The sequence below is a fragment of the Lynx rufus genome, unplaced genomic scaffold (assembly GCF_022079265.1).
Source record: "Lynx rufus isolate CCGP_SWC_20201006 ecotype Redwood Valley unplaced genomic scaffold, mLynRuf1.p SCAF_5, whole genome shotgun sequence".
In the NCBI taxonomy this organism is placed as follows: domain Eukaryota; kingdom Metazoa; phylum Chordata; class Mammalia; order Carnivora; family Felidae; genus Lynx; species Lynx rufus.
Window position 1 is genome coordinate 76,093,265 of NW_025814867.1, and position 22,616 is coordinate 76,115,880.

At 56.8% G+C, this 22,616-nt stretch overlaps 1 protein-coding gene across 1 annotated transcript; it reads left to right on the top strand.

Annotated features, from left to right (window-relative positions):
• Nucleotides 1–2,957: 2,957 nt before the first annotated feature.
• On the top strand, nt 2,958–21,757 carry EPHB3 (EPH receptor B3). The gene is made up of 16 exons (XM_047099528.1): nt 2,958–3,072; nt 11,499–11,563; nt 12,927–13,599; nt 15,905–16,060; nt 16,838–17,188; nt 17,361–17,485; nt 17,664–17,823; nt 17,903–18,011; nt 18,369–18,421; nt 19,487–19,609; nt 19,732–19,979; nt 20,360–20,575; nt 20,687–20,836; nt 20,928–21,121; nt 21,225–21,380; nt 21,486–21,757. The coding sequence occupies exons 1-16, from the start codon at nt 2,958–2,960 to the stop codon at nt 21,592–21,594; spliced, it is 3,003 nt and encodes a 1,000-aa protein (XP_046955484.1). The 3' UTR covers nt 21,595–21,757.
• The last annotated feature ends 859 nt before the right edge of the window (nt 21,758–22,616 follow it).

Sequence of the window (22,616 nt, forward strand, 5' to 3'; positions counted from 1 at the left end):
CTCCTCTCTCACATCCGTTCTGTTGGCAGGTGGTCACCTTCCTGCCCCAGGCTGTTGTAGCCAGTACCTCGGTGCCCTTCAGTCTATCGGCCTCTTGATCAGGAAGCATTCCCGTGGGAACCATGGTGCCAACATCCGGTGAGGACGGGCCCTACTAGCCCTGCTATCAACCCAAGAACAAAGGAGCTTGGTGCCTGCCGCTCGGCAGGCTGTGTTTGTCCAGGGCGAGGCCTAGCCTGGCACAGATGCTGAGCAAACAGGAGTGCCGGCCTCACAGATCTGCCTTACAACGAGCAGGCCTTTGGCGGAGAGGTATTGCTCTCAGGCCACCTGCCCAAACACTACCCTTCCCAATGCCAACCAGCACCCCAGGGCAGGGGGGACTGTAGGGCAAGCAGTCCTATCCCTAAGCCTCAAGCTTTCTAGCTCTACAATGGAACAGTTGTATAAGATGATCTCCAAGATCCCTTCTGTGGTCTAGAGCCTTGAATGATGTTGCGGGAAGTTCCTAGGGCTTGAGAACAGATCTGAGGTAGAATCTGGGCCTCTGTCTCATGGCATCCCCTGCCTTAGCCCCATGTATCCACACATGTCTGTGGCTGGGAGGATGGACCTCTCTCAGAGGAATGTCTTCAAGTACCAGATCCATGACTTCATTTGCTGTAATGGAGCTTCCAGGACTGAAACTAAGGTATTTCATGATCAAAGGATTAAGTATGACCATCTTGTTTCTGAGGCCACCTAGTATGTGATCCCTTACTTTCTGCCCCCCAGAAATCTTAGTGTAGCTGGGGAAGACTCAGAGGGCCCATGGAGGGATGTTTCTCCAACTAGGACAGTGAGAGGCTACACGGTGATATTCACAGACTTCAGCATGCATCAGAAGCACCCGGAATGCTTATTTAAGATACAGATTCCTGGGCCCTATATCCCAGAGATTGAGTCCCAAGGTCCAAGGTGGAATGGGTAGCTCAGGATTCTGAGTTTTTAACAAGCACCTAGGTGATCTTTAGGTCTCTGATGAAGTGGAATGAGTGAGTCTAAAAGCTATACAGTCCTGGATTCAAATCCTACCTCTGTCACTTATTTGCACTATGACTTGGGGCAAGTCCCTAAGCCATTCTACATGTCATTTTTGTTTGTAAAATGAGGTTATAATAACATCTACCGCTTAATAAACAAAAGCTATTATTTCAGAGTGTTTATTGCACTTTGTAAATGTTTGTCAAGCAAAGGAGGTAGAAGTTCATTGTCAGTCCAGAAACCCAGGGGTTCTCCATCTACCACATCTCTCTCAAACACTCAGTCACAAATCTCATGAATTCTACCTCCTAAAACATCTAAGACCTGCCCACTTTTCTCCATCCCCACAGCCTCCACCCTAGTCCAAGCCACCACCTGCTTCTACCTGACGACTGCACAGTCCTCTCTCCATCTCCCTATTTCCACCCTTGCCTCCTCCCCTTCTTTCCAGGGCAGCCCTGCTAATCTGATATGGCAATGCCTCTGCTTCAAGCTCCAGCTCTCAGGAAGGCCTTGAGTCTAAAAACAACTCTTTTGGTCCCCCACACCTACTTCTAAGCCTCCTTTCAGCTCCTGTCAGCCTCTAACTCTACACTCAAGATATTCTGAACTTCTTTCAGATTCCTTTAGTGAATATCAGTTTCTCTTGCCACAGGGACTTCATGCAAAGTGTGTTCCCTGTGTCTGAAACAGCCACCCCACCCCCATCCTGTCCCCAAACACACATCTTTCACCTACTACTCATTTTTCATCTTTCAGATGAAATGTCATTTACTCAGGGCCAGACGTAGCCATTCCCCTCACAGGTGCTGTGGCAACTCTGTCCTTCCTCCATAATCACACCTGTTATACTCTGCTGTGATGACTTCATGCCAGCCTCCATCAGTAAACTAACTCCAAGAGAATGAAAAATCTGTTGCTGTAGCAGCAGCAGTAATAGAGTCTATGCTCAAAGGACGACGAAATACCCTGCTGAATGAATGAATAAATAAATAAATGAGCAGAAGACCCTGGTCGCAGGATGTGTTGCAGATGGGCGTCCCCTTGATAGTGCCTCAACTCAGTTTAGGATATGGACGTGCCTGGAGAGAAGACAGCCACGTGGGGGCGTCTCTGGGCAGGTACAGGCCACAGGGGGGCGCCCTCAGCTCGTTGTATGTGACTGGCACCTCTTTAGATTCAGGTTCGGTTACTAATGGCCAATGGGAGATGGGAGGCGGGGTTTCCCTCTGATTGACAGTATCGCTCCGCCCAATCTAATTCATCTTTTTCTTGGCTCCGCCCCCTCCAGGCCTCGGAGACGCTGAGGGTGGGCCTGATGGAGGCGCCGCCAACTCAACTCCAGCAGAGAGCTCTCGAGGCCGAACCAGCCCGCCTGGCGGTCTGTGAGTGGGCGGCCTGCGGCGAGGGGTGGGGCCACGGCGCTGACAGGCAGGCGGCCGGTCCCGCCCCTCTCGACCAGAGCGGCAGCGCCAGCGCTGGGGACAGCAGAAGTGAGTACGCGAGCGGCGCAGCAAGATCCCTGCTCGGACCCCGGACGGTGAGCGCACCCGGTGCCCCGAATCCGAGGCGGGCCCGCGGCAGGCCGCCAGATAACTGTACCCCCTAACTACCACCACTTGCGCCCTCCTGCCCCGGCCCGCCTCCCGGAGTTCTCCGGCTCCGAGCTCTCCAGCGCCCGGGATCCTCCTGGACCGGTCCGTCCAGATTGCCGCGGGACCGACCTGCCTGCATCCCCCAGCATCTACGGGCTCGGGCCGCCGCCTCGGTCCCGGAGCCGCCCGCCTGGATTGCACCCTCTTCTTGCCCGGACCTCCTGGGACCGTACGCGAGCGTTCCTCGGAGCCCGCGGAGCGGACCCTCCCCCAGGTGCCCCCAGCCCCGCCGGCGCGGCCCGGCGCGGCCCGGCTCGGCTCCTGAAGCCCTCCCCGGCCATGGCCCGAGCCCGCCCGCCGCCGCCGCCGCCGCCGCCGCCGGGGCTCCTGCCGCTGCTCCCTCCGCTGCTGCTGCTCCCGCTGCTGCTGCCCGCCGGCTGCCGGGCGCTGGAAGGTGAGCGGCGTCGGGGGGTGCGTCCAAGGCTTACGGCGCCCGGGGTCGCCCGCGCTTGGGCCAGAGTGGACCCACGGTGTGGGTCAGATGAGGGCTGGGCGCACGTCGGAGGAGGCTCCGTCACCCGCGCCGCTCTGGTGGGGAGGACGCCCCCGGAGCTGCCTTGGAGGCTCCAGCTGGCTCCGAGGCCCGCGGTCGGCGAGTTGTGGACCGCAGGCGGCTTGACTGGGGTGGAGCGTCCCCAAAAGTCACGGCCCAGCTGCGAGCTCTTGTGGGCGAACTCCGCACTCGCCGCAGAAAAGAGGGGCCCTCGGCGGCCGCGGGAGGCGAAGAAGTGGGGGCGACCCACCAGGCGAGGCCGGGCCTCTGAGACTGCCGCGGGGTTGCGGCGGGTGGGGGCCAAGCGGACTCCCAGGTTGGGGGGCGGCGTTGTTTCGGAACCCGTTGGAGTTGAGCGAGAGGTGTGAGTGCGTACACCCCTTTGTCAGGGGATGACTGCGGGGGTGGAGAGGCGGGGGCCTGTTATTGTTTATGGTTTATGGAGCGCCAGTTACACACGAGGTGCAGTGTGCAGTGGCCATCCACACGGCTATGCGGCTCTTCCTCCGCCTTCTAGCAAGACATCCGAGTGCTTGGGTCTCCACTGAACCCCTCAAGTTCTGGGGTTTGCCCCATTAGCCGGTGGGAAAAGGCTGAGTTTCTCAATAGACTGTGTCAACTATCCAGACGGTGCTGATGCTGAGGGGGTAGCTCCAACTTCCAGATGACTGTGTTTGGGTGAACAGGATGCTGTTGGCCCTGGTGGGAGAGCTCACACATAGGCCACTTGACACAAGCCTTGGGGACACAGAGCCACTGACGCTGGTCATACAGGATAGACACACACACATAGAGTTTCCAAAAATTTTGGAGCCATTAAATGAGGGAAGAAGAAAACCTTCCTTAATGTGGAGGGAAGAACCCACAGAAATTTGGGGGAAACTGGAGCACTTATTTTTGGTATCTTTAACAACAGATCTAGTCACTTTCTTAGTACAGGAACAAAAATATGAATTCTGTGTAAGTTGGTCTGTTCGTATGTTCACAGTAACCGTAAGGGTTGGAAGGAAAAAAGAACACAGTTCTGAAAGAAAGGCATCTTCTGGGGAAAAACGTTCCTATGAGCCCCCACCCCCTTTTAGCTCTGAGCCCACTGGTGCTGACCGACCGATCCACACGGGTGGACACATGCAAATGCAAGCAGACACAGTGAGGTCGCGCCCACATGTGTGTGATAGGATCTCAGGCGTGAGAAACCGGTGTGGGGCTTTGTTGTTGATTGCCTCAAGGGTGTGAGCCAGGGAGCCTGTTGGAGTTCCCAGGTCTGTGTCTCTGTGTCTTAGCCCAGGAGAGGTGACACAGACACACACACTTAGGGGCTGTGTGTGCCAGGAGCAGGGCCCGTGTTGTCAGGTGTGGTGGGTGCTTGTGCTGACAGTGGGGTGGAGGGGGTGTGGTTTGGGTCAGGTGCGCAAGGGCTACCTGAAGAGGCTCAGTCCTTCCTCCATTCCTCTTTCCCTCCCCCTTTCCCCCCTTTTCACCCCTCACAATCAGCTAGACCCTCAGAGGCAGGCCGTGGCTGGGAGCTGGCATCCGGGCCTCCAAGCCAAAGAGCCGAGGGGCTGACCAGGAGGCAGAGAACTGATGAACAGCAGCAGCACAGGAAAGAGAGGGCAGCACGGCCACTGCCCCAGCCGTGTTCCCCCTCCCCGCTCAGCTGTGAAGTGGGATCCGGGACTACTCCCTGGCTAGGTGGGTGGTGGCTAGGAGGCCAGGCCAGTGTGGGGTGCCCCTAGGAAGTAGCAGTGCCTTGGTGTGTGGCTTTTACCTGTTCCCTCACTTTCGCCATACCTCAGACCTTAGGGTTTTCAGTGTGTGTGCGGGACTACGCAAAGAGAAAGAGAGATGCTTCAGGGCTCAGACCCACACTCGGAGGTGTGCCTACCCACCCCTCTGTCCTCCCTCACTGTGACATGGGATAGTGATAGTACCCACTATCCCTGGAGTGGGTATGGACTGAGTCCATAACGTGTTGTGGGGTGCTTAGCACACAGCCATTATTATTTGGGGATTAACTATTATTATTCTAGGATCTGCTCCATGAGGAGGGGCAGAAATGAAACTGGTGTGTGCCTTACCTGCTGGAGGGAGTTTAGAGGAAGGAGTGATGGGGGCAGGAAGGTTGGTCTGGGGAGAAAGTTGTCTCCCCACCTCCATCTCTCTTCAGCTCTGGGAGGGATGGGATGGGATGGGAAGAGAGCTAGGTGGGGGACAGCCGTCCCTGAGTCCCGCCCATCCCCCAGCCCTGTCTAGAGCTGGAAGGGTGAGATGGGGAGACTTGGTGGTCCTGGGCTATGGCCAGCGGGGAGGGTTTGGTGGGTCCCTCCCCACTCCTAAGCTTTATGGGCAGGGTATCTAGCCTCTGCTCCAGCTTTCCATTTGGCTTTGCCAGGATTTGGTTTGCCCAGGGCCTAGGGGGAGCCTTTTGGCTCTCTGAGTTATATTTAGGCCCGGTGTCCTGAGCTGTGGGTGCTGTGTCCTCATGGCTCCATTGGTTAGGTACTGTCTGGCACCTGGTTGTTCTGCCTCCCTACACACTTGGGGTCCACCAGGACTGCATCCAAGGACCTCATCGGTTTTACCTGAGGATGGAACCAGGGTCCTTGCCCCCTCTCCTTGGTTAAAGAAACACCCCTCCCCTTGCCCTCTGATTGCTTACCTCCCCCCTAAACACAACACAAACTGCCCTCAGATTTACCCTCAGTCATAGGGAAACAGGGCCATCCTGTTGCTCACTCTCCTTTTGAGTGATGTTTCCCAGTGCCCCGAGCCAAGATCATTCTCCCCTTCAGTACCAAGAACCGGAAGGTGAACAGACCAGGAAGGTGAGCAGACCCAGAACGGGCATGAGAGGAGGAAGGGTGTCTGAGCGTTAGGGTACTTAATACCCCAGATAGGATGGAGAAGTCTGCTGAGAGCCAACCCTTTTGAGAAAAGAGAAACCATTCCCAGATGTGAGAGGTGGGGACGGGACAGCCCCCCTCCCAGCCAGGCTGTGTTAGCTGAGTAGCCACTGCAGTGTGCCTGGTCCCCGGGTGGCAAGAGGCAGTGTGTGAACCCCTCTCTCCGTCGGAGGCAGCAGCAGTGGTCCCTGAGGAGGTGCCAGCTGAGAGGGGTCAACAGTCCTGGCATTTCTGTGGTTTCTTACTTACAGAGTTGCCTCTGGTGCCCCCCACCCCATCCCTGTTTGTCATGAGCTGGCACTTAAGAGCTGCCACTGAAGGACAGCGGCAGGTATTCGGGGGAACCAGTTTGCTCGTCACTGTCTTCCCTTTAGCCAGAACTGCTGCCACCGCCGTCTCTGTGGCCTCAGCGGCTTGGAGCTAAAGCCTAAGCTGCCGTGGGCAAGGCCTCCGCCACCCGGCCTTACACTAATTAAACAGCATGAAGAGGCTGAATCACCAGGCCTGCATAGTTTGAAAATTGTAGCCCTGCCTGTTGTGCTGAGTCAAACTGGTTTGTCGGGATTGGGCAGCTGGGGAGGTGGGGGGGGGGGGGACGGGACAGAAGAGACTGGGTACAGCTGGGTACCTGATGGGGTGAGAGAGGCCCCCTACCCCAAGGGCTGCCCTGGCCCTGGATCTCCTATCACCTCCTGCCCCCAGACTCCTGGCCAGGCTTGCTGTGGCTGGGATCCCAGGGAAGGGCTCAAAGGCCTCACAGAAGGGCTAGCTGTCCATCCATCCTGGCTGGCTGGCTGGCTGGCAAGGCGGGGACTGGGGCGGGGGGCATGGGTGAACACTGAGGCATCTGGGCTCCTTGCTCTGTGCTTTTTCCTCCCTTCTCCCTTTCAGGTTTATTTAATTATAAATCCCCACGATCTGAGGGGAAGAATGGAAAACAAAATGTGTTCTCTGTTTTGAGATGTTCCCCTCCCCTGCATCCCAGATTTGAAGGCCAAGGGGCCATGAGCGGGGAAGGGAGAGGCGGCCCTGGGGTGAGTTAGGCTCTTCTAGGTCCCATAGCAGGAGCCCCCCAAGTCCCCTTCCTCCACAGGCTGACCACCCTGATTGTGCAGGTTGGTACATGCTTATATACACACTGACACAAAGGGTAGGGACAGGATGGAAGAAGACCGGACAGATCCCTTGGGTTGGTTGCCTGAGGTGGGAACCCCAGCAAGGAGAAGGGGGACCACCTCAGGGCTGGCATGGGGTTTTCTCCCTCTCTTTTCAGCCAGGGCTTTGCACCTTCTTGTCCAGACTCTACTCCTCTGTCCACTTGCACTTGCACACTGTGCTGGCCCAGCCCAGAAGCGTGACCTTCTGTGTCACCTCAAAGTCCCTGATCTGGAGCTTGGGCTTTATGCTTTTGTCTCTGGAGGTTTTTTGTTTTTTTGTTTTTTTTTTTATTTCCCGGGTCTCACTGACACGGAGCAGTGTGCTCTGAATGACCTGGAACCTGGGGTGCTGTGGGGTCTGGCAGCTCCATAAAGCTGTGTGTACTTGGCCTTTCACCAGGGCAGTGGCAGGCTCCCAGCTGGTGCCTCTGCACCAGGGCCACCCAATGAGGTCTTCAGACATAGTCTGGGTGCCCATTATATTCTCCTCTTGCTGGGTGCCCAACTTGTGTGTGGAAGTATTGCCTGAAGCTCCTGGGGCTATGTCTCTTCATGATGCCACCCCCTCCCTAAGGGCTCAGTGCTGGGGTCAGTGCCATTGTACTGGCAGGGAAATGGCCTGCTGCTTGGGCAGGGGCTGTCCCTGGGGAGGCCACACCCACCCACACCCAAAATCATCTTCATGTCCCTGCCCCACCCCCAGCCTCGTGACCAGTGACTGCTTCGGCCTGGGCCAGGGCCCCAGGAAACAGATCTGGGGCTTGCTTCTTCCCCGCACCTCTGGCCAAGACTGGCCTAGCACCTCCGCTTTCTTAGCAGACACTGCCCCTCTCCTAGCCCTACCTCCACCCCACCTGAAGACTCCTCTCATGGAAAGAACATGCTTGCAGTGTGTGTGTGTGTGTGCGTGCGCGCATGTATGTGTGTGCTGCACGTGCATGGAGGATGCACCTCTGAGGCTCTATACAAACGGTAGGTGTTGATATTTGTACTGCGTCTGCAGGCTCCTGTGGCCTGTTTCAGTGCAAATGGGCACCAGCGTGTGCAGCTGATGCTAGTTGTGTGTGACTGCATAAGAGCACGTCACTGAGTCTGGCGTTTGTGGTTGCACTTGACCACACTCAAGACTGTGACTTGTGGCCGGCAGTCGTGTGCAGTTGGGTGTGTAAGGAGAATGTACTATTGAGTGTGCGTGCCCTCTGTATATGCATATGTCTCTGGAAATCTGCACATATGAAGACTGTAAGAGCGAGTTTTTGCCTAAGGCAAGCCAGATCTGTGTGTAGGAAAGACTCACTGTGTGCGAATGCCTAAGGAAGGCTAATCTATTTGCACCATATGCATCTGTGTGTCTGAAAAAGGCCGAGGCCGTGTATGAAGCGGCGTGTATGTTTGTGGGCGGCTGTGGCTTTGTGTGTTTGTGTCCACCATATGTGTTGACTTGCCATTCTTTGGCCCCAGTGGCAGAGAATGAGCCCAGGCACTGAGGACTGGGTAATGTTCGTGCGCGTGTGTATTTGTGCACAGGCAGGAGCCGCACAGCTGCCGCCACGTGGCTGTGCTCCGTGGCCCTGTGGAAACCTGAAAGGGGTGCGGCTTCACTTCTGAGCATTGAAGCCCCAGTCTCAGAACGCCCCCAAGCCTGCTGTCCCCTTCCCTTTTCGGTTTTGAGGGGCTGGTGGGGGTTTCCAGCCTGATGGAGCCCCGTATCGGAGAATGGCTGCCCTGTCCGCGTTCTGGTTTCCCTCCGGCAGCCACATGGGGGGCAGAGGAGGATGGGGGTGCGGTCACCAGCTGGGGAGTTTGGCGACTGCTCACTCAGTCCTCTTTTGTCCTTACCCCGTGCATCTCATATCCTTTACCTCAGCGTGTGCACATGCACATGCACGCGGGGCACACACATAGCAGAGAAAAGGTGGGCTCTGTTGGGTTGGGCCTGTCCTTCCCAATGCCGCAGACAGATGGATTCTGGGACCTCCTCCATGCCCTTCCTGAGGCTGGGACACAGGCACCTCAGGGTCTCCCTCTTGCTGAAGGGGAGCAGGCCCCTCCCCTCCCCCAGAGAGTAAGCCCCCTCCCCACCAGGGTGACCGGAGCCCTTCCTCAGGCACACATGACTCGAAATCCAAGTCCTCTCCTCATTAATGGGAAAAATGTGCCGAGATTGAGCGATGGCCAAGGCTGAGCGATGGCCAAGGGCCGATCCCCGCCCCCTCCCTCTCCCTCTCCCGCTCCCCAGAAATTAAACAGAAATGAAGAGCCTCCCTCCACCCCTGCCTCCCCCCCACCCCTCCCCCTCCCCACCGTCCCCTCCCTCCTCTCAGAGCCAGCACAGGGCTTGTTTTAAACTGTGGAGGAATCTGGCTGGAGGGGGGAGGGGGCTGAATATTTGGGTTTAAACAGTTCCAGATGGGTTTGGCACAGGCTGAGCAGAAGGAAGTGAGGGAGAGGGAGGAGGGAGGCAACTCGAGGGAGCGGTGGGAGCCCCTGCCTGCTCGGGCGGGCGGGCGGCGGGCAGCGGGCAGACAAGCAGGCGGACTGGCTGGCTGGCTGGCTGGCTTGAGGGGGGAGGGGGCGCACTTGGCTCCACTGGCTCCAGGGACAGGAATACTCTGGGCTGCTGTCTGGAGAAGAGGCCACTTGGCAACCTGGCTCTCTATCTCTGTCTCTTTGGGCCTCCCTGTCTCTCCACCTCACTGTCCTCAGCTGGCCACCCCACTGTCTGGTCCTAGCCAGCCGGCTCTATCCAGATCCGAGCCTCTCGCCATCCACCCCAGCAAGGCCCCTGCTCCACTGCCTCTCTCCCCGCCTGTTTCTGAGCCCCTGCTTCTGCCCATCTCTCCTTCCCTCCCCTACCCCCCTGCCAAATGTCTGTGTCTGTCTGTCTGCCAGAAGGGCCCATCAGGCCACCGACGATGAGGCTGGGAGAGCTCACCCTGCAGCCAGGCCCTCCAGGGACCGGCCTCCTCTGGTGGAAGACGAGGGAGCCTCACTCCCCCTGTGTCTAACATGAGGGTCTGGGGCCACAGCTGCCTCATGCACCATCCTCAGCTCAGACCCAGACTGTGGGAAACCAGTGCCGGCCGCAAGCCTGGAACCTGTGGGGTTCGGGGCTTTCTCCTCCCGGGCAGCCCTGACCTGCCCCCTCCAGCTCAGGGCAGAGGGGAGGAGGACTGCTGGCTGCCCTGTCTCCCAGGCTAGAAGGAAGGAGTTGGCATCTTTCCTCTCAGAGAGCCAGAATCCAGAACCCGATTCCTGGGGGAGTGAGTTTATGTTGGAAACCTAAATGGGCCCCCCCTTTGGCTGAGCAGGGGGAGACAGATAAGTAGTGGAAGCTTGGAACAGGATCGGTGCTGTGACAAAGCCCCTGGTCCTGGATGCACAGAGGAAGGCATCTAACCTTGATTTGGGGGTCCAGGGAAGGCTTCCTGGAGGAGGTGACAGTTTGAGCGGGATTTAAAGGATACATAGGAGCTTTCTCGGCTTTCTCTATTCCTCCTTTCCCTGTTCTCCCCTTCACACTGAACTCATAGTGCCCTGGTTAAGGGGTTAGTTGTGGAGTCAGACCTGCATTTGAGTGACATTTCACCCCAAGTCCTAGCAGTTTTGCCTCAGGCCACATAGAGACTTTATCTGGGCCTCAAGCGTTCTCACCTGTAAAAGAGGTGCACCCACAGCCCCTTTATTTATCTGAGGATCGTAGGAAGAACTGAACTAGCTTGCAGGGAGCTGGTCTGGGTCTTGCTGGACCTCACCCCGCCCTCAAAGAGCATTCCTGCCCCATCCCCTAGAGGAGATTGAGTGGGAGGTTGGGTGGGAGCAGGCTCTGCTCCCGTCACTGCCCTCCCCTTCCCCTGGGCATGTGTGGCACTGGGCCTTTGTGTTGGGAATGGAGTCAGGGGAGGCCTGGGCAGCAGGGTCTGAAGCATAAGGTCCTTTGTTCCAGGATAAAGGGCCTGCCGCCCCTTTGTGTGGAGATTAGCAGCGCCTGTAGGTGTGTGAACTGGCCCCAGCTCTTGCCTGGGGTCAGCAGCAGACACCTGCCTCCCACTGGCCAACCCGACCTGACTTCTTTGGGGCTGTGACATTTCCGGAGATGGCTGCAGGGTCTTCTCCAGGGCAGGGTAGCCGAGAGGACTTGGGGGTGGGGTGGGATGGGGCGGTGCCTGCTGAGAATCATTCTCTGGTGTCCTGGCCTTTCCTGGACAGCCTCTTTCTCCCCATCCTGAGCGTGGCCTCTGACCTTTGTTCTTCTGTTGCTCCCCAGAGACCCTCATGGACACAAAATGGGTGACTTCTGAATTGGCATGGACATCTCATCCAGAAAGTGGGGTAAGCCTCCCCCACCATCTCCCCTCAGTGTTGGTTGCCAGTTAGGCCACTCCCTACTCCAGCCGCCATTCCCCTCGCCTCACCAGGGCCGGAGAAGGGCTGCCCCTGCCTATCAGGTTCACCTCCTTCGCCATTCCTATCCTCTGCTTCTGTCACCTTCCTTCTTTGCCTATGGGTGTTTCGCACCCTCTCAGCCTTCAGCCTGCCTGTGTGTGTCCCCCTCCCCATACACACCACCTTTGTCCCATTCTCTTCACGCCCCTCAGCCTGCCTTTAGCCTACCCCCATCCCTTCCCTGCATGACTGCTCTTTGTGTGTCTTCTCCAACCATCTCCCTCCTTCCTGGGTCCCTGGGTAGGGCACTGGCTTGGGGACCAGAAACTTTGGTTCCAGATCTCTAACTTGCTTTGTGATTTTAGCAAGGCAGTTTACCTTTCTGGGCTTCCATTTCTTCACTGTTAAATTCCTGTAGTTCTGACATTTCTAAATTATCCTCATTAACCTCCCTAGGGGCACCTGGGTGGTTCAGTTGGTTAAGCATCCGACTTCGGCTCAGGTCATGATCTCACAGTTCATGAGTTCGAGCCCCGCGTCAGGCTCTGTGCCAACAGCTCAGAGCCTGGCGCCTGCTTCGGATTCTGTGTCTCCCTCTCTCTCTGCCCCTCCCTGCTTGTGCTCTCCCATTCTCTCTCAAAAATAAATAAATAAACTTCGAGAACAAACAAAAACCTCCCTACGTGGCCTACACAACACAACTGCACTAAGCTCTGAAACGCTGGGGTGGGATGGAACCACAGGCCCTCATTCACCAGGCCAAACTGTGTGACCTTGGGCAAGTCTCTCCCTTTGAGGGTCTTGGCTTCCTCTTCTGGAGAGTGAGGACAACAGATGTACCTTCTCATGGAGTTGTGTGAAGGTTAAACGTGATTGTGATTGCCCTGTATTGGACATTGTTACAAATCCGTTATATATGTTAAACTGACTTGATTCCCCGCCACCTCGTTTACATCCAATCCCAGCCTCATTTTACAGACAACGAAACGGAGGCGTAAAGATAACAAATATTATAGCTAATACTCCTGTAGTACTTACCAATCGCTCTGTGCTAAGTTCTTTATTCATTTAAACTCACTTATTCCTTATTCTCGCCATGTTGCTGATGGGGAAAACGATGGTACAAGGAGGTTAAGTGACTTAACCCATAGTCACACAACAAGAACTGGGATTGGAACCCATGTAGTCTGTGTGCTCAGCCACTACACCACAGAAGCATCTCTGTGAAGTGAATACAGATCTGGGCATGTGGTAAGCACCTGGCAAATGTTGGTGCTCATTCCGTCTTTTTCACTTGGTCTGTGCACAGTGGGAAGAGGTGAGTGGCTACGATGAGGCCATGAACCCCATCCGCACGTACCAGGTGTGTAACGTGCGAGAGGCAAGCCAGAACAACTGGCTCCGCACGGGGTTCATCTGGCGGCGAGACGTGCAGCGGGTCTACGTGGAGCTCAAGTTTACCGTGCGTGACTGCAACAGCATCCCCAACATCCCTGGCTCCTGTAAAGAGACCTTCAACCTCTTCTACTATGAGGCTGACAGCGATGTGGCCTCGGCTTCCTCCCCCTTCTGGATGGAGAACCCCTACGTGAAGGTGGACACCATTGCTCCCGATGAGAGCTTCTCGCGGCTTGATGCTGGCCGTGTCAACACCAAGGTGCGAAGCTTTGGGCCGCTCTCCAAGGCCGGTTTCTACTTGGCCTTCCAGGATCAAGGTGCCTGCATGTCGCTCATCTCTGTGCGTGCCTTCTACAAGAAGTGTGCATCCACCACCGCAGGCTTTGCCCTTTTTCCCGAGACCCTCACGGGGGCCGAGCCCACTTCTCTGGTCATCGCCCCTGGCACCTGCATCGCTAATGCCGTGGAGGTGTCAGTGCCACTCAAGCTCTACTGCAATGGCGATGGGGAATGGATGGTGCCTGTGGGAGCCTGCACCTGTGCCACCGGCCATGAGCCAGCTGCCAAGGAGTCCCAGTGCCGCCGTGAGTGGGGACTGGCCTGGGGGAGGAGGGGAGGACTTGGGCCAAAGCCACGTACTGCCTCCTACCTGCTACTTCCTACCTGCCAGTCAAGGAGGTCTGGCTTCAGGTCTGGGGCGGATGGAAGAAAGGGAAGAGGGGTATCAGGTGCATAGCATGTGGTGCAAGGGGGGAGATGAGCGAAAATGAGGAGGCATACCAGAATAATAAGAGAAAGAATAGAACTCAAGACAGAGGTGGAGAAACATGGAGAATCCTTGATAAGGAGGCAGCTGGTCAGAGAGTCAGGAAGCCAGCAGAGATACCTGCTTTGTTTGGCCCCAAGTAGACACTTCACCCTGGAAGTACTAGATGATCCCCAGAGCTGTGGGGACAAGGGCTGTGGGTACCTCATGCTTGTCCCTTTTACCTTGAGGTCTCATTTCCTTGAGAGGCAGTATAGATAGCATAGCGGTCAGGGGCCCGGTCCCTGAAGTCTGAGTCCTCACTCTGTCAGTTAGCACCTGTGAGACCTTGAGCAAGTTACTTAACTCTTTGAACCTTGGTTTCTTCATGTGCCAGATGGGGACAATAATGATGATTGCTTTATAGACTTGTAGTGGGCTTAAGCAAGTCAATGCATGCAAAACTCTTGGAACAGTACCTGGCACATGGTGACACAAGTGCCACGTAAGTGTCAGCCTTGGCTCTCAGGAGCCCTGGGATGCATGGGCGACAGGGATTCTCTTGTCCTTATTTCATACAGGAGGAGGTTAGGAGACTTGTCTGTGGTGGCTTGCCAAGACTCTTAAGACCTTACAGTGTCCTAGACTTCCAGCTATAAAACCCATTCACGAAGGGTTCTCATTTGAGTGTCATCACAGTCCTGTAAGGTAGATTCCAGTTATCTCCCCTATTTTGCTAATACGGAAACTGAGGCTCAGAGAACAATTGTACTCAAGGCATCATAGCTGGGAATGTGGGAGCTGGGGCCACAGCCTCGTCCATGCTCTACCATGCAGGACAAGATGCCAAGGGCTTTGTCTTCTAACCCCTCTGCCCTGGTGCTTGCAGCCTATAGCTCCGGGGATGGGAGCTGGCTCTTAGCACAGCCCTAGGTATGAGGGGGCTGGCGGCCCAGCCTGGCTGGAAAACCCAGTGTTGGGTGTTGTCATGGCAAGGTGAATAGTGCCTTGCCCGGCCCCTCTCCACTTCTCTATGGGAACCTGCCCCAGACTTCCTCTTCCTAAGTGGAGAAAGGGGGTGGGGGTGATGAGCCTGACAGCCTGAAGAGGGGCTAACACTCTGCAGGTCCCTGACAGGAAATATATGCTGGTTCCCATAGCAACCAGCCTGGCCTGGCATCTGCCCCCTCCCCCACTGGCTCAAAAGAGCTTGGGTGGAATATCACCTTAGTGAGGGGAGATTAAACCCCAGAGAAGGGCATAGCCCCAACTCTGGGCATTCCATATTCTAGATGACCTACCCCAGAGGTAGTCATATAGGGATAGAGTGGCCACATGCTTTTGAATGTCCGGGGCAGGCCTGGCTTATGCTCCTTATAACATGATTATTACTAGCGGCCCTTTTCACTCCCAAAATATTCCAATTTGAATAATAAATTATATGGCTGTCATAGATATGCGGAATCCCACAGCCCAGGTCCAGGGGCCCAAACATAGATGGCAGGAGAGGAAGCAGAGTCGAAGGGATGTTCAGGCACCCATCCCTGGGCTCACTTTGGGGCCAGGGATGCCCTTTGTGGATGCTTTGGGGCCTCTGAACTCCCGGTGACCCCAGCCTTCCTGCCTGCTGTCTTCTATTCTTACTCCTCTTCGGCCCCCACCCGTGCCCAAGGCAGAAAGGAGCTGCTGTCTGGCTCCTGGTGGGTGGGGAGAGAGACTGGTCCTGTGAGCGGGGCTGTTCTGGGTTGGCCACGAGGATCCTAGGAGTGATTTTCCTCCAGCTTCAAGGAGGGGCGGGAGCATCCTGGCAGAGTAGGGTGCTGCCGGCTTGCCAGTGGTCTCTTCCCCACCCCTCCTCTTCCTTCTCTCTCTCTTCCCTGCCTCGACAAGCCCAGGCTGCCCAGGTGATAGGCCTGACGTCTTCGCCCATGAGGCCCCAGGGTAGGGGTGGGGGGCCGGGGCGGGGAGGAATCCGCTGACGTGGGGTTTCCACAGGGCAAAAGGGCCTTTTGTAGCTGCACTGGAGTGAGGCAATCCCAGTGTGGCCCCCACAGTCTAGGAGGTAGAGGGGCCAAGTCCTGTGCTGGGGGAGGGCCAGATTCTCACGGATCTGAAGAGCATGTCCCTCCTCTTCTCCCCCGCAGCCTGTCCCCCTGGGAGTTACAAGGCAAAGCAGGGAGAGGGGCCCTGCCTCCCCTGCCCCCCCAACAGCCGCACCACCTCGCCAGCTGCCAGCATCTGCACGTGCCACAATAACTTCTACCGTGCAGATTCGGACTCTGCAGACAGTGCCTGTACCAGTGAGTGAACTCCCGGCCTTGCTCTCTCCTGCCCAGGGCCTTCTGTCTAGGGGCCTAAACAGTTGCCATGCATATCCATTTTCCAGATAGGGAAACTGAGGCTTGGGGAGGTTAGATGTTGTGCTCAACATGGCACAGCTGGGAAGTGACTGGCCCTGAGCCAGAATCCAGGTCAGCTGGCTCAGCCTTTCCACCAACATTGAACAAATGCCTACTAGCTCCTAGCCAGGCATCAGGAGTCCCTGGGACTTCTAGTCCCTTGCTCCTTGCGCTGTGTAGAACTGCCGTTCTCTTGGCCCAGTGCTAACCGTTGGCCTCATATCCCTGGGGCAGCCTAGTGTCCTGCCTTCTCCCTCCTGCAGCCTTTGGTGCCAGCCATTGTGCCAGGCGGCCAGGAATGTGGCGGAAAATAAGATACAGTCACAGTCCTATAGGAGCTTGCCACCTGGTGGGAGAAGCACATGTGAAAACAGATAATGACCATATAATGTGTTAAGTGCTGGGCTGGAAGGATGCCCAGGAATTGTGTTACGGGAGTGCAGAGGACAGGAGGAGGAAGAATCAAGGAAGGCTTCCAAGAGGAGGTGACACCTCAAGTTGGGCCTTAAAGGCTAACTACAGTCTTCCCAGCGAAGAAGTGTAGGAGAGATATTCTGCTTATTAGAGCAGAGACCAAGGCAAGGAGGTGGGAAGCAGCTTGTAGTATGCAGGAACTCTGGGTGGAAGGGTGGTGCTGTGGCCCAAGCTCACTGCCTTCTCCCTCCACCTTCCCTCCAGCGGTGCCATCCCCTCCTCGGGGTGTGATCTCCAACGTGAATGAGACCTCGCTGATCCTTGAGTGGAGCGAACCCCGGGACCTGGGTGGCCGGGACGACCTCCTATACAACGTCATCTGCAAGAAGTGCCGTGGGGGCCCTGGGGCCACGGGTGCCTCAACCTGCTCTCGCTGTGATGACAATGTGGAGTTTGTGCCTCGGCAGCTGGGCCTGACAGAGCGCCGGGTCCACATCAGCCATCTGCTGGCCCATACGCGCTACACCTTTGAAGTGCAGGCAGTCAATGGCGTCTCGGGCAAGAGCCCTCTGCCCCCCCGCTATGCGGCTGTGAATATCACCACCAACCAGGCTGGTGAGGAGGGGACACGGGAGGGTAGGGCCTGGGTCATTTTCTCCCACACAGAGCTTAGGTTGCCCAGGGCTTGTCAGTGGACCACCAGGGGTCCCATGGGAACTGGGTCCTTGGGAAGGATGCCAGGGCCCAAGGAGCCCATTGTGAGCCCCCGCCCTGTCTCTTCCCATAGCCCCATCTGAAGTGCCTACTCTACATCTGCACAGCAGCTCAGGCAGCAGCCTGACCTTGTCCTGGGCACCCCCAGAGCGGCCCAACGGAGTCATCCTGGACTATGAGATGAAGTACTTTGAGAAGGTCAGAGCCCTGAGGGGCAGGAGGATGCCTTGGGGTGAGAAGATTACCCCCAGATAGGGTCAGGGGCCCTTGGGAGCCAGGTCTCAGGTACTGAGGCAGCCACAGGTAGGCCTAGGGCTGGCGGGGGCTGATGAGCCTCAGGACCCACTGAGGTGCCTCACTCCTCCTGGTGTTGCAGAGTGAGGGCATTGCCTCTACGGTGACCAGCCAGAAGAACTCCGTGCAGCTGGACGGGCTGCGGCCTGATGCCCGCTATGTGGTCCAGGTCCGTGCCCGCACTGTAGCTGGCTACGGGCAGTACAGCCGTCCTGCTGAGTTTGAGACCACAAGTGAGAGAGGTACGTAGCCCGCTGCGCCTGCTCCCGCTCACCTAATACTTTCCATCCCCCGACTTACCAGTCCCCTCCTGGTCTCCAGGCTCTGGTGCCCAGCAGCTCCAGGAGCAACTTCCCCTCATTGTGGGTTCTGCCACAGCTGGACTTGTCTTCGTGGTGGCTGTCGTGGTCATCGCTGTCGTCTGCCTCAGGTACTCTCAGGCCCAAGTTGCTCCCATGGGCTGGCAAGAGCTTCCCTTTGGCACCGTAGAGCCCACATGCCACAGAGGCCCTTGGTGGGCCCAGGCTCTCCTTGCTGGCAAGGCCCTCTCTAGTTCACGCCCATGTCCTCATACTGTCCCCTGCCTTTTCCCTGGCAGATCCCCTGGGGGACCAAGCCCACCAAGCCCCTTACCCGGAGACCCGGTGGCTGCTGTTACCACTGACTGTGGGACCAGACACCGGGCCGTCCCCTGTGCACCCTGCCCCTCTTGTGAGCCCGAGGGTTCCCTGAACAAAGGGAGTTCTTGGACTTGTCTCAGGCCTCGCCTCCATCCTGCCCCCTCCAGGAAGCAGCGGCACAGCTCTGATTCGGAGTACACAGAGAAGCTACAGCAATACAGTGAGTTTGTCTCTTCACCCTGTTTCCTCCCCCGGCCCCCAACATTCCCTTGGTCCCTGCGGGGCTGGGAGATACCCTTTTCCTTGCCTGGGGTTTCGTCCATTGTACTTCTATCCTGGACAGCCCCTCCTGCTTCCACTCAAGGGCTGTTTCCTGAGCCCCTGCCTCACTCCTGCTAGCCCCAGAGATGAATGAGAAGTGACCCCTTTCCTCAAAGGCAGTTAATCCTATGAGAAAGACAAGAATCGTACACACAGGAAAAAAAGGAAAGAACAATTAAGTGTTAAGCTGGGTGTTCCTGTTACCAAGGACAGTAAGAGCTCAGAAAAGAGGAAGCCTTCCTGGAGGAGGTGGCCTTGGGCTGAGCTACGCCAGGCGGGTTGAGCAGGGTTTAGACAGGTGGGAGAGAGCATTCCTGGCTAGAGGAGCCTCTGGAAGGCAGTGGGTGGGGTGGGGAGAGTGCCCGACTGTGGGGGCAGTGAGAAGACTGGTTTGACAGCTGCCAGGGAGCAAGGCTGGGTAGTTGTGGCCAGTCGTCAGAGGGTCGTGAAAGGCAGGCAGAGGAGTTTGGACTTGACTCCACCATAGGTAATCCGAAAGGCTCTCAAGCTTCAGAGTAATACAATGCGAGTATTGTTTTAGGAAGACAGGTATGCTGGATAGATTGGTGGGAAAAGTCCAGAGGCAGAGAGCCCAGCTGGGAGACTATTGCAAGAGTCTGAGTGTTGAAGGTCTGGATAAGGTCAGGGACAGTGGGAATGAGGGGAAGAATGAATCTGAGAGAGGTTTTGACATGATGAGAGATGAGAGAGAAAGAAGAATAAGTTCCTCGGTGTCTAACTTTTATGGTCACTGATTCCCACGGAGGGGATGGTGGGGAGGGGCCCAAATGGGACTCCAGCAGAGAGGAATATGGAGCAGACTTAGTAGGGAGAGTGCAAAATGTGCTCTCATCAGGTGAGAACATGGGGCAGTACCCTGGGCCTGAGGGTGCAGCCTGAAGAGTTCCCTCACTGTCCCCAGCCCTAGCCCAAAGTCCCTCATGCCCACTTTTCTTTCCTCTAGTTGCTCCTGGAATGAAGGTTTATATTGACCCTTTTACCTACGAGGACCCTAATGAGGCGGTGCGGGAATTTGCCAAGGAAATCGATGTGTCCTGTGTCAAGATCGAGGAAGTGATTGGAGCTGGTGAGTCCCCCTGGGGCACAGTGGGGAGGAGAGGCTGGGGCTACCCTGGGGAGGGACCGGCATGCACTGGGGACAGGGCCAAACCCAGAAGCCACTTCCTACTTGTGCCCTTTGCCCTGCAGGGGAATTTGGGGAAGTCTGTCGGGGTCGCCTAAAACAGCCAGGCCGCAGGGAGGTGTTTGTGGCCATCAAGACGCTGAAGGTGGGCTACACGGAGAGGCAGCGGCGGGACTTCCTAAGTGAGGCCTCCATCATGGGTCAGTTTGACCACCCCAACATAATCCGGCTAGAGGGCGTGGTCACTAAAAGTCGGCCAGTCATGATTCTCACCGAGTTCATGGAGAATTGTGCCCTGGACTCCTTCCTCCGGGTAAGAGGCAGCTCTCTCAACTCCCTCCCCTCCCCCAGAGAGCTGGGTTGGGCAGACCACACCCTCCCACAAGGTTAGACAGAGCCTACCCTCTTCAAGTCTGCAAATATTCACCGAGGTGGCATGGTGCAGGGAAGCAGCCAGGGCCTCAGAGCCAGAAAGACCAAAGTTCTCATCCTGACTCCGTCTGCTACTGCCTGGGTGACCTCAGGCTTTACTTAATCTCTCTGCGTTTGAGCTACCTTGTTTGTAAAATGAGAGTGGTCGGAGCTATTTGGATCCTCACTGGGGTTTCCTGGGATGTTGTATACACACAGTTGGGCACGCCCTGGGCCAGTAGGGAAGTGGTGGGCCCACCTGAGCCTGTGTGTTGCCTCTAGCTCAACGACGGACAGTTCACAGTCATCCAGCTGGTGGGCATGTTGCGGGGCATTGCCGCTGGCATGAAATACCTGTCCGAGATGAACTACGTGCACCGAGACCTGGCTGCCCGCAACATTCTTGTCAACAGCAACTTGGTCTGCAAAGTCTCAGACTTCGGCCTCTCCCGCTTCCTGGAGGATGATCCTTCTGATCCTACCTACACCAGCTCCCTGGTACAGGAAGCAGCTGGGAGGGAGACCGGGGGCGGGGCCAACCAGGCAGGGGCTCGGGGCTGGGGACCAGCCCCGAGTCATAGGGTGAAGGGCGTGTGCCCCCCCCACCAGGGCGGGAAGATCCCCATCCGCTGGACTGCCCCAGAGGCCATAGCCTATCGGAAGTTCACCTCTGCTAGTGATGTCTGGAGCTATGGAATCGTCATGTGGGAGGTCATGAGCTATGGAGAGCGACCCTACTGGGACATGAGCAACCAGGATGTGAGTGGGGCCAGCCAGAGTGGTCAGGTGGGTGGGAGCCCTTGTGGGGCAAAACGGCGGCTCACTCCAGGTTTCCCTATTCTCTGTTCAGGTCATCAATGCTGTAGAGCAGGATTACCGGCTGCCCCCACCCATGGACTGCCCCACGGCACTGCACCAGCTCATGCTGGACTGCTGGGTACGGGACCGGAACCTCAGGCCCAAATTCTCCCAGATCGTCAACACCCTGGACAAACTCATCCGAAATGCTGCCAGCCTCAAGGTCATCGCCAGTGCCCAGTCTGGGTCAGTATTTCTGCTTCTTTTCCAACTCTGCTTTTGAGGCAGCAGTCCTACCCCTGCTTCCCTTGCCGTCAGGATTCACCAAGTCTGTCTCTTCTCCCCACAGCATGTCACAGCCCCTCCTAGACCGCACGGTCCCGGATTACACGACCTTCACGACAGTTGGTGACTGGCTAGATGCCATCAAGATGGGGCGGTACAAGGAGAGCTTTGTCAGCGCGGGGTTTGCATCCTTTGACCTGGTAGCTCAGATGACCGCAGAGTGAGTGTGCCTCGGATTTGGTGGGGTAGGGCAGGGGGACCTGTGCAGGGCCCAGAGTGGTGGGCAGGAGGGGAGGGACTGACCCTGCCCTTGGTCCATCTGCAGAGACCTGCTGCGGATTGGGGTCACCTTGGCTGGCCACCAGAAGAAGATCCTTAGCAGTATCCAGGACATGCGGCTGCAGATGAACCAGACACTGCCCGTGCAGGTCTGACACCTGACTCCCACGGGGTGGGTACTCCCCCAAGGACTGTGCAGGGACTCTGACCAGCCGGCTGGACTTTTGGACTTTTGGATGCCTGGCCTTAGGCTGTGGCCCAGAAGATGGAAGTTTGGGGAAGGCCCAAGCTGGGACTTCTCCTACAAGCCTGTGCTCCCTCCCCAGGAAGTGTGTCCCAAACCTCTTCATATTGAAGATGGATTAGGAGAGGGGGTGATGACCCCTCCCCAAGCCCCTCAGGGCCCAGGCCTTCCTGCTCTCCAGTGGGGGATACCCACCACCTCAGACTTCGCTGTTCTTCAGTGCTGAAGGTCCTGGCAGGGTCAGGTGGAGGATAAGCCTGGGTTCTATAGGGCCCAGCCCTGGCAGGGGTCTGGCCCCCCAGGTAGGCAGAGAGCAGTCCCTCCCTCAGGAACTGGAGGAGGGGACTCCAGGAATGGGGAAATGTGACACCCCATCCTGAAGCCAGCTGGCACCTCCAGTTTGCACAGGGACTTGTTCTGGGGGCTGAGGGCCCTGCCCCACCCCCGCCCTTGGTGCTGTCATAAAAGGGCAGGCAGGGGCAGGCTGAGGAGTAGCCCCTTGCCCCCCAGAGACTGACTCTCAGAGCCAGAGTTTGGGTGTGTATGTGAGTGTGTTTGTGTGTGTGTGTGTGTATGTGTGTGTGTGTGTGTGTGTGTGTGTGTGTGTCTGTGCATGCACGGACCTGCACAGAGAGCATGGGTGAGCGTGTAAAAGATTGGCCCTGTGCCCTGCAGTGGGGCCAGCTGGGCCGACAGCGGAATAAAGGCAATAAGATGATTCTCTTGCCCCTTCTCTTTGCACCTCCTGAGGCGGGATTCTCTCATGACCTCAGGTTCACAGTCCCTCAGCGCCAGCCCTCTTCAGAATTCTCTGGAGTCATTGGGAGACCAGTTTTGGGCCTAGCCAGGCTCACCTTCCCTTTTGTGCTTTGGCCTTATTGCATCTAACTTCTTGGAAGTGGGTGGTAACAGTAGAGAGCAAACTGCTCCTGA

Bases quoted from the DNA above. Each gene is read 5' to 3' on its own strand.
- EPHB3 (XM_047099528.1), top strand. From the start codon at position 2,958: ATGGCCCGAGCCCGCCCGCCGCCGCCGCCGCCGCCGCCGCCGGGGCTC. The intron at 16,061-16,837 runs GTGAGTGAACTC...CCTTCCCTCCAG, and splicing joins TGCAGACAGTGCCTGTACCA to CGGTGCCATCCCCTCCTCGG. The intron at 21,381-21,485 runs GTGAGTGTGCCT...GTCCATCTGCAG, and splicing joins GTAGCTCAGATGACCGCAGA to AGACCTGCTGCGGATTGGGG.